The sequence below is a fragment of the Mycteria americana genome, chromosome 11, assembly GCF_035582795.1.
Source record: "Mycteria americana isolate JAX WOST 10 ecotype Jacksonville Zoo and Gardens chromosome 11, USCA_MyAme_1.0, whole genome shotgun sequence".
Classification (NCBI taxonomy): domain Eukaryota; kingdom Metazoa; phylum Chordata; class Aves; order Ciconiiformes; family Ciconiidae; genus Mycteria; species Mycteria americana.
This window is the reverse complement of record NC_134375.1, coordinates 17,540,880-17,556,062: the sequence shown is the minus strand read 5'-3', so window position 1 is coordinate 17,556,062 and position 15,183 is coordinate 17,540,880. Positions and strand designations below refer to the sequence as shown.

Below are 15,183 nucleotides of genomic sequence, written 5' to 3'. Positions count from 1 at the left end.
GAAGGGCTGCCCAGCTGCAAAGGAGCTGGATAACATCAGCGAGGAGCAGCCAACTCTAGAGACAGTTCCGAGCACATCCAGTACCAAGAAACAATGCTGAAATGTGCCTGGCTGCCATCTATCAATGGACTACTATGAACAGCCTTCGACACATCAGACTGTAGTTAAGAGAGTAAATAATGCCTTAAAAAACCTGAAATCTAACTTAGGAAAAAACCAACCAACTCACCATATCCTTTTTTGCCAGAGGTGTTTGGGAACAACCTCTTCCCCCAAAGTTTGTGTTTTAAGATGCGTCAAAAAACAGTGAAAAGTGGGACTGCTAATGAACAATTTCAGACAGAGCTCACATTGGAAAACTTCTTATTGAAAGTGCACAGAGAGAAGCCAATCAGGAATGCCATAGGAAATTCAAAACCACTCTAAAGCCCTATCAGATATTTGAATATCTGCTTTTAGAGAGAGTTACTCAGCTACCACTTTAGCTGTTTGTAGAATGAAGCATTGTTATCAGATGACACTTCAGCATAGCAGCACTCATGCTTAACACTGATAGTCATGCACATACACAAGAACATGTTGGCTTTTTTTCTTACTAGTGGTTTACAAAAAAAAATTTAAAAAATAAAGCAAAGTATAAAAGCCAAAGATAGAACAAGAATCTTTCTGCAGCGCACAGATGTTAATAAGTGGATATTCGACATGATACATTGTAACGGTGCTAAAGGAGCCATTATGATTTATTGAGTCAATCTGTAGTACGGAGACATTAATAAGCGGATCTTATCTTATTAAGCGGAACATGTTGTTCCGCTGCATGGGCATCCCCAGCATCTGCCACCCTTAGTCGCCCAATCTTCCTGTCATGTTTTGCATGCCACAGACACAGCACTCATTTCAAGGCTGTACCAAGTTGGCGAGACCCACAGGCTGCGAAGACACCAGAAATGCAGCAAAGAAAATCCAGCCATTTTGCTAAAGCAGCTGGGGGAGTGGGGCTGCTGCAGAGAAACCCAAGGAGAGCTAGCACATCAGATAAATTAGGCTAAAGGCATCTTGATTTGAAGCATGTTGCTGAATACACCTCTCTACTTCAGCTGAAATTCTAACTGCACTATTAAGGTAATTTATTACACTCATTAAGTACCACAATCGGAGACCCTGTCTACAGTAGCTAGTTTTATACACTTTAAAAATGCTAGCAAGTCACCCCATTACATCTTAGTCATGAGACTAATGCAGATTACTTATTACTTCTCTTGGCAATCACATAACACTTGTCCTGAGAATGAAAGATGATGCCTTGACAATAATGCGCTATAATGTAATAACCCTTCACATGTTATAAAGTGCAGCACTTTTTCTTTTGAGGATCACTAAGTGCTGGGCAGGCATTCATTAATACAGCCTCGCCAGACCCTGGTGACACAGCCATCCCCATTCAAAATTCAGCCACCATGCTAATGGCCCCGTGTATCTCTGCACAGGGCCCATCCCCACTGCTGCATTCAGCACAGCCCTCTGAAATACCATTGCTTCCACTCTCTCCCTCCTGTTTGTAAGAGGAGATAACTGCAGGCACAGGGCATCTGCTGAAATATTAATGAAGAGAGAAGTAAGTGTTTTTTTAATATTCTCCAGGCCAGTAACCTGAAGTACAGAGCAGTCACCTGATTTGCCCAGGGCCACTCAGCAGCTGGGGAAGAAATGGGAATAAAATCTAGAAGTTGTGGTTCTGCTCAAAACAGTCCTCCCTTGGGGTCCCTGTGAGAGCCTGCAATTCAAATGCAGAAGTAACTGCTAAATAATTAGTAACCTACACAATTACTTCCATGCATCCATCAGTATTTTATGCCCTGAAGGATCAGTCAATAAATGCCTGAGATTACAATTACCATGGTTTCCTATCCACCAGAAGGCCTAGACAATGTGCAGTCTAAAAAGATTTTTCCTTCCTAATGAGTATTGTCAATGGGAATTACTAACTGGCTTGAGCGCGTTGCGTGCAGCTTTACCAGCATGCACGTGGTGCAAAAAGCACCAATACTGGTGCAGCATTGCAGCTTTGGGCAGGTCTTCCAGGATTTCAGCTCCAGCTCCTGGATTCATGTTATCAACATGTAGCTTTAATTAGGGTAAAAAGAAGTTTCTAGGCTTTATGGTTAAAAATCAGCATGTTAAAACTGGAACTGAAAACCTCAGGAATTAAGGCTTGCAAATGCCCCCTCCCACCTCATCCGGATTTTTGGAGCATTTTGGGTGCAGAGCACACCGTGGAGGTGACAGGTGACCAGAAAAGCAGCTGCCATGTCTGCTCTGCATTCCCTGGGATGTGAATCAGAAACTGCCCAGAGGAACCTATTTGCAGTGCACCAGAAGAGACAATAATGACATTATACAGCCCAGTAGGTAGGCAACACCTTTTCTGTCCTATTCAGCTTAGAGTTCCTCTCTTTGCAAACACGGCACTTTCAGAACCCCGGTTGTTCTTTCAAAACCTGATACGCTCTCCTACTCTTTTATGGTTTCCAGCTGTTCTCTTCTTCTTGGTCTTTATTCTTTCCAAATCGATAGCATCCATATCAGCATCAAAGTCCTGTGTATTACCCCTCTTCTGATGGCACCCTGTTTTCTAACCTTTCTCCCCAGAAGTTCTCTTCAGTAACTGTTACTAAACAAATGCTTGTGTTACATCTTCTTCTGCAAGGTTTTTCCCAAGGACAGTGCCAGTATCTGGGTGGCCTTATGCCTTCAAGAGGCAAACAAACGTCATCCAGTAATGCCAAAACTTTTATCTTGATTATTTGGGTCAGAAATACAGAGCATACATCCATCTCCACCACCACCACGTGCAGATGTTTAGAAATTAAGGGCCAGAGGGACCTTGGGACCACCCTGACCCCAAACCACCATCGTGCTTGAGCCACGTGAGCTTGTGGCGCCAGGCACACGAAAACTTCCCCATTCATCATCGCTACTCTCCATTCCATAGCATTCTTCTTCCTTCATCTCTAAATCACCTAATTTCATTGTAATAAAAAGCAACCCTATCTTTGCAATTGTTCGATTCATACTCAGTACAATAGGTAGCATTATTAATAATAAAAGCCATGCATTAAAGGTATTATTTTATCATTCTCCAGAGAGAAATAGAAGTTTATTTCCTTTTGTTGGGTTCCATCCCTCTGGTTCAGAATAAGCCATCACTGGCTGGGTCAAAAATACAATCAACTTCATCATGGTGGTACAGTTAAAAAAAAAAAACAAACAGGGCAGCAAAATGTAGCATAAAACAAATGATAATTAAAGTAATCTAAGACCATAAAGGTGGGCAATAACAAAGACTTGGACATGAGAAGTCTAACTTACTTTGTGGTCTGGGTTTTTTGGCGGAATTTTTTTTTTTAATAGACAAAACTGCTGGTGATTGCAGCATTGAGTCTGAATCACACCATCTTCCAAGATCTAATCAAGATCAACACTGTCTTGATCAATACAGTTGTAAAATAAGATTTCCAAAAAAAGTACAACAAAGCCATTAAAGAAATCTCGGAAGGCAGCAAAATCATTTCTTGAAGCTGTAAGTGAAAAATGGACTTTATTTATTTCACATTACAATCAAATAATAATGTGTCTTGATGCATATGTGCACACATGCATCATCATTATTTGCTTTATTCTTATTGATTTTTCCTTCCATGGGCCAGCTCTCCAGAACCACTATGCACCAGCATCACTGGTGTCAATGGGGAAAGAGGCTTCACAGCACTTCTGACAAATTATTCCTTTAAAGTTCAGACACTTCTATCACCCACAGAAATGAAATACGCATTAGGCTCATGAGAAATCAACATCATCTTCAGCAACTCAAAAGAGCAACCCATGAAATCTAAACAGTTTAGCTCCTACTGCATATAATCACATAAGCAATGAAACTACCATGTTATAGCTGTCCCAGATGGGTACAGCATTTCCTGAAAACTAATTCCCAGCAAATCCCAGGAGCCAGCTTACAGACAGTTACCCATTTTGTCTTTCCAAGTGGAAAGGTCACCAGAACAAATACGATCAGGAAGTAATGGCGAGGCAGTTCAGCTGATCTATTTCGAGCACCATGACAAAGAAAACTAATTTAGTGTTATAATTAGAAACATGGAGAAGAAAAAGCTCATTTTGGAGAAGTGCTGCTGCTGGAACGTTAGCATTGGTGCTGATGGAGCTAATCAGCTCAGAGAGGTGGAAGAGTGAAACCAAGTTATACATTTAGCATCTTCATGCAAACCAGGTTTGACACTGCAATTGTCTGCAGTTGGGAATAAGTGCAAGGTTTAAAGGTGACCTTACAGGGAGTTTTTAAAGAAGTAGACTGAAAAAACAGTGTTTCAGGACTTTTTTTTGAGAGCTTGAAAACTAAAACCACATGTCACAATCTCTTTTGTTCATACTTGATGACTACTTTTCAAAGACTATCAGCTATTTATGTGTAGCTCATATTTTAAAATATATTTCATGTTACTTACTAATGGCTGCAAGAATAAGGCTTTTTCAACTTCTCGTAATTACGACAAGACCCATTTAACATCTTGCAAACGCAAATATGACATGAATGAGTTGAAGTACACTGGAAAGACTTTCAAACCTGTAACGTATTTCTTTTCATTGTCTTCTCAAGAAGTACATTTGAATGTTCTCCAGGGGGAAAAAAAAAAAAAAAGGAAAAAAAGAAAAAACCCACCCTAAAAGGAGTTTTCAATTTAAAGGAGATATAGATCGCAGGTTCAGTTACAGAAATTCTATTGTGTACCTAAATATGACCAATTTGCCTTGCATTTTCTTGAAAGTCAAAGCTATCTTTTTCCTGCTCTCACCCTACTGACATTTCAGTGCCCCTTGGCTGTCTCAGTGCTGTTGTTTGTAAAGCTGTGCTGTAAAAAGGATCAACACAATCACCCAAGTTAGAAGTAATTATCGAAGAATAAATAAGAAAAAAAAGGCCAAAAGCAGTACATCATGTAGCTGCAGAGTGAGACACAACTGGGTGATGAAGGATGTATACTTTGGGAACATGAAGGGAAAGAGAGACAGCAGGAGGGAGGAAAATGTGAACAAGGAGATGGGCTATAGCGGACACGAAGAAAAGATGCATTTTCATTCACGGCCACGCTGTCTTCCCTCAGTATTTTGTTACTGGATTTCATACTGGATTTTCCTGGCCTGCTGATGTTAATCTTTTGAGGTAGTTAACTTGAAGGGAAAAGACAAAAGCACAGCAATCTAGGAATTCTCTCTCTCAGGGTACATAGAGAAAAGCAAAGTAGAGCGCTACGATGGAAAGTGAGGTCCTAACTCGAGCTGGATAACACGAGCGAGGGTGTTGCAAGTCTGGTGTCCTACCACAGTTATTTGAAGTGCTTTTTCACCACCCGTGGCTCCATACCTTCGTAAGTTCCTACTTCCAGAAGGGTCCCACTTCGCTCCAACTCCAGAAACTCCTCCACAGTCAGAAAGTTATAGTCCACACCAGGCACTTCTCCTTCTCTTGGAGGGCGGGTTGTGCCTGAAAGGAAAAATTAGCACATTAATATAGTTGTTTTGTTATCAAGCATTAAAAGGGACGATAAAAAATGATCATAAAGATCCAACAGTATCTGTAAAATACAATTCGGTGAGCTACACAGAGAGCAGCGTCAAGTTCAGATAGAAGTTAGGAGTCCACATAAAAACAAGACAAGGCATAGATCACAGGTTGAGCTGGTGGTACCAGTTGTTCCACCCAACAACAGTGTTTTTGATATTCCCAGAAAGACTCTCTGGCAAAGAAATCTCTCATATCACATGCAGAAACACAGCTGGAAGAGTTCGGTATCTGGGAATATGCCAGCAATTACCTTCTCGCCATTAGCACAGTCTCTCATACTTCAACTTCACTAAAACTGTAATCTGTATTCTCAGATAAGGCAATGTCTTTCTAGCTTCCATTATTTCTGTATCACTTTATCTCACCAAATATTCTTTCAGATCATAAAGATCTTTTCTCCCTTATTTGTTCTTAATATTTTATCTCTATTTATGCTATTATTTTTTATTCAGCATTAAAAAGTACCATGAGACAGTTTGGATGCACCGTTCACACATGCTCACTAAAGACACAACCTGCAAACTCTTCTCACAGAAGTTCACATATAAGTTCATTCCAGTTCAAGAAATACTTTGAGTAATAATTCACACTGAATCTCTCTCCAGCACTTGACAATTTTAATAGTACCCATGGATAACGGGGCTCTGATCACTGCTACTCTGCCAGCTCTGAAACTCTTCTCCCTTCTGACCAATTTACAGCTTTTGAAGCATGGTGTAAGATGAGTCATTTCATGACTTTTTGCTAAGATGGCTTGGGCCACTGCATTTTAGGTCACTGAGCACAGCTTAATTGATTAGGATCAATTTCTGTTCAATAGCCTTTATTTTCCATGACTCCGGAGGCTAGGAGATGGCTGGATTCGGTACATCTGAGATTAAATATAAATGACAGATTTGCAGATGGTACAGGAAACTGAACTTTAGAAGAAAGAGCAGCGTTAGAGTTGGAGGTATCTGAGTGCTGTGGCCGCAACCAGTCTGCTGGCTTGGGAATAACTTTAGAGATGTGGAAACCATACCTAACATTTAATGAAGCATGATTTCTCACTTCTGTGGGACTCTTCCGGCCCCTGAGCCGTGCCTTCTCAGTGCATACAATTTCTTAAACCCTCTATAAAAGGACCAAAGAAAGTATAAAGAAGCTAAGCTTCTGGAAACTAATTGGGAAGATTCTATTCCAGCTCTCAGAAGTTGAAAGAGCATGAATTTACCATGCCTGCATCTGGCAAGTGTTTTCCTCAACTGCCAGGGAAGCGGAAAGTCTGCTTATGCCCTATTCATCTGAGAGACTGTTCAAGAGGTCAGTCTTGACAGAGTGACACCCTTGAAAGACCATCACTAAATTAATTTCCTTAATAGACATCCACTCTCTAACATCCACCATTTCTTGTTTCAAAATAGAAACTTTCTCTCTTTTTTTATGATTTACCATCAGCCTTCAGAGAGTCTATAAATTCCCATGCTTTTTCTATCATTCGTTCTCTTGGAACTGTATGAATGGGTGAAGGCAGGAGGAGGAAAACCAAAAAAGAGGATGGAAATGATGATGGATATCTTCACCCTACTAGCAGAATTACTCTTTCCTATTTGGAAGGACTCAATTTTGCATTCTTTGTATTCTTGAATCCTTACAGTAAAACTATAATGATTTTTACCAAGTAGTTTGTAACAGAGGACAGATGTCTTTCACAGATCTAGACCAGAGAAATACTGGAACTGCACCACATGCCTCTCTCTGCCCGAGCACCTGCGTTTCCATCTAAAGGCAGGCAGTGAGGCTGCGCGGGCAATGTCCACACAGGTCCCTCCCTGGCATGCAAGGAGCATGCAGGCACCCAGGATGAAGGGGCAGCTTGGATGCAGCACCTCCTCCCTGAGCACCAACATTGCTGTGGATGTCCAGGCTGTGAGGACCCTCACCAGGACATCGTGGCTCTTGACCCCCGCCAGGTTCCCCTAAACCAGGCCCACAAGAGGTAAGGAGGACGAGTGAAAAGCTTCAGCAGTAAGTACGTCCAAGGATGCACTGGAGCTGTCCCATGCCTGGAGCACAATGGAAGTGAGAATTCGACTCTGTAGTGCTCCTCAGCCAGTGCATCAGTCAAACGTCACCCTGAGCCATGCGGCACGCGAGCCGAATGACAAAGATCGGGACATACTTTTTCCCAGTAACTGACAACACACATTCATAAGACACAAAGATCAGGGAACTTCAGGATTCATTTCATTTTATCTTTTAAAGCCTTCTTCTTTTCCTTCTTTTCTTTATCTATATCTTCCCACAGAGAGTATTTATTAATAATTTTTTTTTTCCTTCTGAATTTTTATAGCAGTGAAATTGCAGTCAGCAGTTTACTAGTGCTGGCTGCCTATTTGACATGACAATTATATCTCTGCCATAATTCCTCTGAGCCATTTTAATGGATCTATTTGTTTCATCTCAGTGTTCTTAATTTCCTGAATATGTTCAAGTCAAAAAATCGCAGATGTGCTTGCTATCAGCGCGATTGCCTGCAACACACGCTGAATGCATTAGAAACGCCAAGTCGCCGCGTAAAAGAAAAACATTACATCACAGAGATAACATTTGTCACCTCGCGCCAGTCTCCAGCAACAAACAGAGGGAAAATAAAAACTACACCGGTTAGGATATCTTATCTGGGTGAAGGCGAAAAACCCAACAACTTTCCATGTTGCTGTCTAGAGCAAAGATTGCTTGCAGATGCTCGGGCTGTTATCCTGCTTCACATCTGAGCAAGTGTTACTGAATGCAATTCAGAAAGGCAGGGGGAAGGGAAAACCCGCCTCCGTTTTTCTTGTAGCAGAATGACAGGCTGCCGGCTGGACACACGCCTGGCAGATGGCATTTCAAAGAGTTTTCATGAACCATCTGGGATGTGTACAATGATTACAAACCACACTTACAACAAAGCCAGAAGGGTTGCTTCACAAGGGGGGTGGGGGGAGAGGGTGGGCAGAAAGAAAGAGGGAAAGAAAAGAAAACCAAGAGGTGCGTAAGCAAACTCGATGACTTTTCTCAGGCACAGGACGCTAAGAATAATCAGCACCTTCCACCCCGAGCCCTTCCACGGCCTGAAACAACTGCTCGACTACTGTGCAGCCTGCATGTGCACAGCCCAACACCATCGCAGGCTGCAAGCTACCACTGGAGCTTTCTGCTGATAAACTCTAAATTGTAATTAAGCCTCTCATCATTAATGTGACTTAATTATGTACAAAGCATAGCGTGTGTGTCCTTCCTCCCTCCTCCTTTAAATTGCATTTCAGCATCCTTACCACAGGATGGTCATCGCTGAAGGAGAGGGCTATGGAGATGACTGTACATTTTATCAGAGCTAATAGCAGATCAGACCACTGCTAATGGCAGAATTAATTGAGCACAATGAGTGCTGCAGACGGCCCAAATAGGAGTTAAGATACTCCACTAGAAAAGGCGAGCCAATCATATTTAAATACGTTAACCTGCCTGCCATGTTTGCACTGAAATATTAAGTGGCATCAAATCTTATTGCCATTAGGTACCAATTTAGCTAATTAATTTGAGCTATGTCTCACTGTGTGACTAGCTCAGAATTGTTAATGCTACAAGAAGAAGGAACTGGAGGAGCAATGGAGTGGTTACCGTCTCCTTCTGCACATTTAATGGTTCATAAACTTTCACTCTTATTTGGCTAGAATGTCCCACAACATATAAAACTAGTTAGAGACATTAAATTCACAGGGGAATTGCTCAAATCTTCTGCAACCACAGCAGACTTAAGAAAATAAATAAATAAAAATAAGGCTACTGCTTAGCATTGCAGGTTTTACCTTCTCTCTTGGTCTGGGGAGGTAAAACTACATATAACATGGGTGGCTCAGATGCTAGGTGAAACGTTTGCCTGGCTGGTGGTTTGGTTATCACACCCGAGCTAGCTGCATCCTAGTTTATTTATGCACCACTAATGCTTGGGCCACAGAAGAGGGATCTCATCATGGGCTGGAGACCCCACCTGAGAAATTGCTTATAGACACAGGTGAGTTTGCCCACACAGGGTCCAGTGCTGTACTTAAGCTAATTAATCTTGTCATCCATGCCTAGACTAAAACTAAAGCTTGTCATCCATGCCTAGAATAACTGGACTGTGGCTCAGATGTACTGATGACTATCAACTATTATTCTGAATAATTTAAGTGCCCATTTAAAAGACAAATAGCTGCTGCTGTTGTGTTGCCTATCAAGCATGCTGACAATTACCCAACATGAGCCTCAATTATAGTATGGCCAGATTGTTAATATGTGATTCAGGGGCTGTTTAGCTCCTTATCAATCTACCAGGGCCTCATGTTAAGCTGTTAATAGCCACTGATGCCCTGCTGCTAAATTAATCAGAATCTTTGCTTATTATAAAGACTTCAAAGGGGCCGTAGTCACTTCAATTACTTTCTTGTTAAAACAAAACAAAAACAGTTCTTGAGCAGTAATTCTGTTATCATGCGCCAAAACAGCCCCTAGCAAGTCATTCAGAAGTTGACTTCTCAAGTGCAGAACACCAACATCGCCCATTTGCAAAGCAATGATTTCTGCAAACTCCTTATCCAATTCCACTGGCTGGCAATGAAAACCTGGTGAGCCACCAAAATATAGCTGATCAAACCACAAGTCATTTGCTCCTCATCTCCACTGACCAGCTTCTCTTAAAATGACAGATAACGTGGGAGTTGTACACTCAGAGTAATGATACAGTTGCTACAACCGTATTTTATACAAACTCAAGTCACTGGTGGTTACCACAGGTGAATGGAACTGTAGTAAACAAGGTTTTAACGTGAAGTGTACAGGGCTGCTAGTGACCCACGAAGCTGCAACGCCAAGCGCTGTTGTGGGGGTTTGCTGAGAGGCTATTTGCAGGTGGGTTCGAAGGAAGGATGCTGTTCTTGCCATTGCTCTCGAAGACTGGTATTTTCTTCATTCAGCAAGAAGAGACTCCTCTCATCACCTACACTGAAAAAAAATCTTCAGCTGCCAAGGAAGAAGCATATTGAGAAAACAGCCCCTCTTCCCTCTGCACAGTGTTTAGAGGTCACCTTCTTCCCTCATGTCACAGGATAATTTGGAGCGCCTGCTTTGGCTCTCCTGCATCTGTCACCTACGGTGCTAGATAACTGGAAGGCAGGACAAACTCCACAGATCTGCTAATGGCAAGCGGAGAAGGGAAAAGACAGAGACAACCTGGTCTGTCTCCAGAAGAGGCAACTTGATTAGCAGCCAAGCTTAAGGCAGAACTTATCTGCAGCACAGTATTAGAAATAGCCATATCTACGTTAACAAAAAATAAAGTGGAACCTATCTGTAAGAAAACGTTGTACACAGAACTACTTCATCTTATTGACTTCTGGGGTTATCCAAACTAAGACTACTGACTGTTTTTTTTTCAACAGCAGTAGAAGGAATTGTATTTGGACACTGTTATGCTATCCATTATACATGTGTGTCCCCCCACTTGCCTATGGTAAGGAGTAAGGGGTAATTTATAGTTGTAACTACATGAGGAAATGGATGTTTCAGAAAGGTCTAGTCTGTTGACTTATAAATACAAATTTCTCCTGAAAATCGAAACTCAGGAAGCTCATTCTGGGATTTTAAATGTTGTCTGTCCCTTCTCTAGCCAGTGACTTGATACCTATAAGCCACAAGAATGTGACAAGCATTCAAAGTGTCTTGGTGGCGGAGTAGAAATTCAGTCCAAAGGAGAATGTGGTCTGTCGCTAGAAATTAATTCACAGCTCTGCTAATGATGCGTGCGCAGGAACAGATGCTGATTGACTCTTCCTGGCCACACAGATAACTGCAGTACTAAAAGCAAATTTCTGTCACTGTGGTCAGCAGGAATGACTGATTAGACCCAGAAAACAGCTGACCAAGACAAACCTGTCTTTCTACAGACTCATTTCAGAGAGAAATGCATTTCATGGCTGTGGTCTAACGTAATTTTTTTTCTATAGGGGGAGATGGAAGGGATTTGTACAAAGACCTCAATATCTCCTTCTGCTCCCACCAGCCTTTCCAGCAACACTAAGTGGCCAAAGCTGGATCCCACAGCAGCAGCTTGTAAGGATCCTCTCTTGCTCAAAGGACTGCCGGCCACGCACACGAGCAGTGGCAGGTTGACCCTCAGAGCATGTAAAAGCCGCTCTCCCTCTTTCTCAGGCGCTGTGTCCAGTTGCATCTCTCTGGCCCCTTCTCTCAAAGAAGTACTGACTGCCTGGAGCCTCCCTGGAGAAGCGATTCAGCCAAGCTGCACAGCAACGGCTCGGAGTTTGTATACCCTCCAGGCAGCAAGTTATTTTTGTCCCTTTTAAATCTATTTTGGGTATTCCTGTGGCCTTCGCTGCCACCAAATAAGAACATTGCTAATCTTCAACACATTTATCCTTATAGCATTTTGAGGTAGAGAAAGTGGGTTTGTTTCCGTTTTATAGCACAAGATCAGCCAGACCCAGGCTCTCAAAGGACTTCAGGAGCCTAATTCTAGAGAAATCAATGGGATTTAGGAAACCCTACAGATCAGGATCAGGGTCTAACAGATTAAAAGGGACAAAAATAACTTGCTGCTGCGTTGGGGCTTTGCAAGCTCGTTTGTATGTGTCGTGAAACACCGTGCTGTGGCTACACAAAGCCAATTCAGCATGAGGGGGTTCGCTCTCGACTATAATATCAATTTAAAAGAAACTGATAATTACCTGATGACTAGAAGAAGTAAGGGTACAAAACCTGCCATACTCCCCAAGAAAGCCACTTAAAAAAGACCTGTTTAAGGTCTTTGCCAAATACTCAAATACAGCAGCACTTCCCTGACCTGGGAAAGTACCACCGATGGTACTACAGCAGCGTGGCAGTTGCTAATGCAGTTACAACCTCTTCATGTGTCCTTCAGAGCATTTATTTGCTTTCTCCTAAGGAAAAAAGAGTATTCTAGCATCAAATAAAACATAAATAATAAATGTTCTTGGGTTCGCAATAGCAGCAGTCCGCCTTCTGGATCCCTCTCTTTGAGTGATTGCTGTTACCTCACCAGACACCTGCAGCCGAATCCCTCTCATTTCCCACAACGCGGGACGCCCACCAAGAAGATTAAACTTCATGAACTAATGAGTTTGCCATTAATCCTGTGTTCACGGAGCCCAACAGCATGACATCCACTAATTTAAATTGTGAACTACTGATGAAAAAGCAAACTATGTACCTCCTTGGTGAGAAGACCTTAGCTGTAACTATGCACAGTTTTATTCTTTCTAATATATGGATCAGTGTAATAAAGTGTAATTTTATAAATCAATAAAGCTGTAGTAATGAGATTGCACTGTAATGTTCTGCTTTTAAATATTGGCACAGAAATGAATGAAAATTGCCATTTGTGTAAGTGTGTATGTGACTTATGGGAAGTGAAATTAGCTGCAAGTAAATTAACAGGGTGATTATATACTTGCATTTATATACAGTTTCTCTCATATATACATTTTTAGAAGTCTAGATAATGCTACAACCATGACACACACCTTTATTTCAAAAGGACCACCTTTCTTCTATGTAAAAATTGTCATACTTACTTTCAGTAGAAATTTTGTCTATCTTGGAAAAGGCTACAGCTGAAGACGGTAAATTAAACACATACACTGGATAATTAGAGAGCGCCCTTATTAGCTGGTTATTGTTAATCCTGTAGATCATTCACTCCAGACTATCTCAATCCAAGCCTGACCTGATCCCTGTAGCACTTGCTCAGGGCTGCCCCACATCAGCCATCTCAAGCCTTAGAGCCATCAGCCCTGGAGAGCCACCAGCAGCGCTCTACACTGCATGCCCAGAGCAGCTATGGGAAAGCACAACGTGGATTAAGATGACTATTCCATACGAATGTGCACATCCATACTAAATACAACAGGCCAAAGCTGTGTGTGGGGGTGAGTGCTTAAAATGTACTTTGAAATAAGTCACGGGAGTCCTGGGATGTAGGGTCGCTCCCACGCAAACAGCACTTTTAAACAAATACCTCGTTGTCTGATTTATACTTTCACATTATAGGAAGTAGTTTATCTGGAGGTACAACCTATCTTCCTTTATATGGGCTTTTTCCATGGCTACTTGCAAAGCTATCCGATTTCTACAAATTGCCAAAGAGAAGGTGTAGCCCAGTCTGAGAGTTTCCTAAGTCAAGGGCTAGCATTAAAACCAAGCTGTGAACTGGTCAGTAGAGGCACCCTGCTGCTGAGAAAAAAACCACCCATCAGCTCCCTGTCACATTTGGCTGTGGCTGAGCTTAAGACAGTGTAGTATTAAAAATTGTTTTTCATTAACTATTGGATCTTCGTGTGGCTTGGTACAAGTTTTGAGTAGGTCATATTTGAGTAGAATAACAGAAGGTAAAAAATAAAACACTCTCAAACCTTTTGCTTAATGTTAGAGACAGAAGACTGGGAGGAGAGGGCTTTGGGAAAGATGAGGGGCCTAAACAGCGCTCGGGACTGAGCGTACTGCAAACTGTCACAAGATGAATTCCCAAGGCACAGGGCAAAGAGAGACACAAAACCATGCAAGTCAGACAGGTTGAGTTCAGTGGCTTTCCAGGAGAACTTAAGGGTTTGGTAAACATTGCACAGTCCCTTTCACCCACCATGAAGTACTGGAGGAATTTCCCAGTTTGGTGGAAGACATGCAGTGGAGTCTTTAAGCAGAAATACAGTGAACAAGAACACAATGGACAGTTTTATCTTGGATTTTTAAAACAAAAAAAATAATGAAAACTTGTTTGGGCAATATATGTGACTATTGTAACCAAAGGAAGAACAAAAAAACCACATCAGAAACTACTGCTAGCCATATATGTGTAAATCTGTCTCACAGTGAGCAGTAGATCTTCCCAGGAGCAAGGCTGCCTGTTTGCTCCCCACAACGACAGTACTACATAAACTGCCACAATTATTGGAAGGAAAAAACTTCTCTCTTTTCTTTAAAACTTGGATGCAAAAAGATTTTAATCTCCCCAAAACGAGGTATCATATTTTCTATTCTACTTCAAGGCTTCAGATGTGTCCTATAAACAGATATTGTAATAAAGCTCGTAATAAATCGATTATCCAACACAGACCAAACACCTGCAGTATTTCAATTCAGTTTTTATTAAAAAACAATGTTTGCTTTTGACATCTGCATACATATGTGCACACATCTCCATGAAAAGATATTCTGCACTTTAAAGCTATAGTAATAAATAGGAGATTATTTGACGTCCACTAGCTCAGCTGCCTCAACAAAGATTACTTACCTCCCTTGCTGTTTGTCTTCCGAGGCTGTTTGTACGCTCAGATAAGTACAACACAATGTGGGTCATCCCTGGTTGGGTGTGATATAAAACTCTTTCTGTTGACTTTAACTGCCCTTCTAGCAGACCTTTAATTTGCAGTTAAAAGTCTTAATAAAACACCTCACCTAACAGCATGTGCCTAAAACTAGATCAGTTCATTAGTCTAATCTCTGTAAAA

At 41.6% G+C, this 15,183-nt stretch overlaps 1 protein-coding gene across 22 annotated transcripts in view; it reads right to left on the bottom strand.

The window, feature by feature from the left end:
* Positions 1-15,183, bottom strand: part of MAGI1 (membrane associated guanylate kinase, WW and PDZ domain containing 1) — a 361,904-nt gene that overhangs the window by 86,628 nt on the left and 260,093 nt on the right. For all 22 annotated transcript variants that reach the window (XM_075513672.1, XM_075513674.1, XM_075513675.1 and 19 more), the window contains exon 3: positions 5,438-5,557. In XM_075513672.1, coding sequence (XP_075369787.1) covers positions 5,438-5,557 — 120 coding nt within the window. The remainder of the gene's footprint in view (positions 1-5,437; positions 5,558-15,183) is intronic.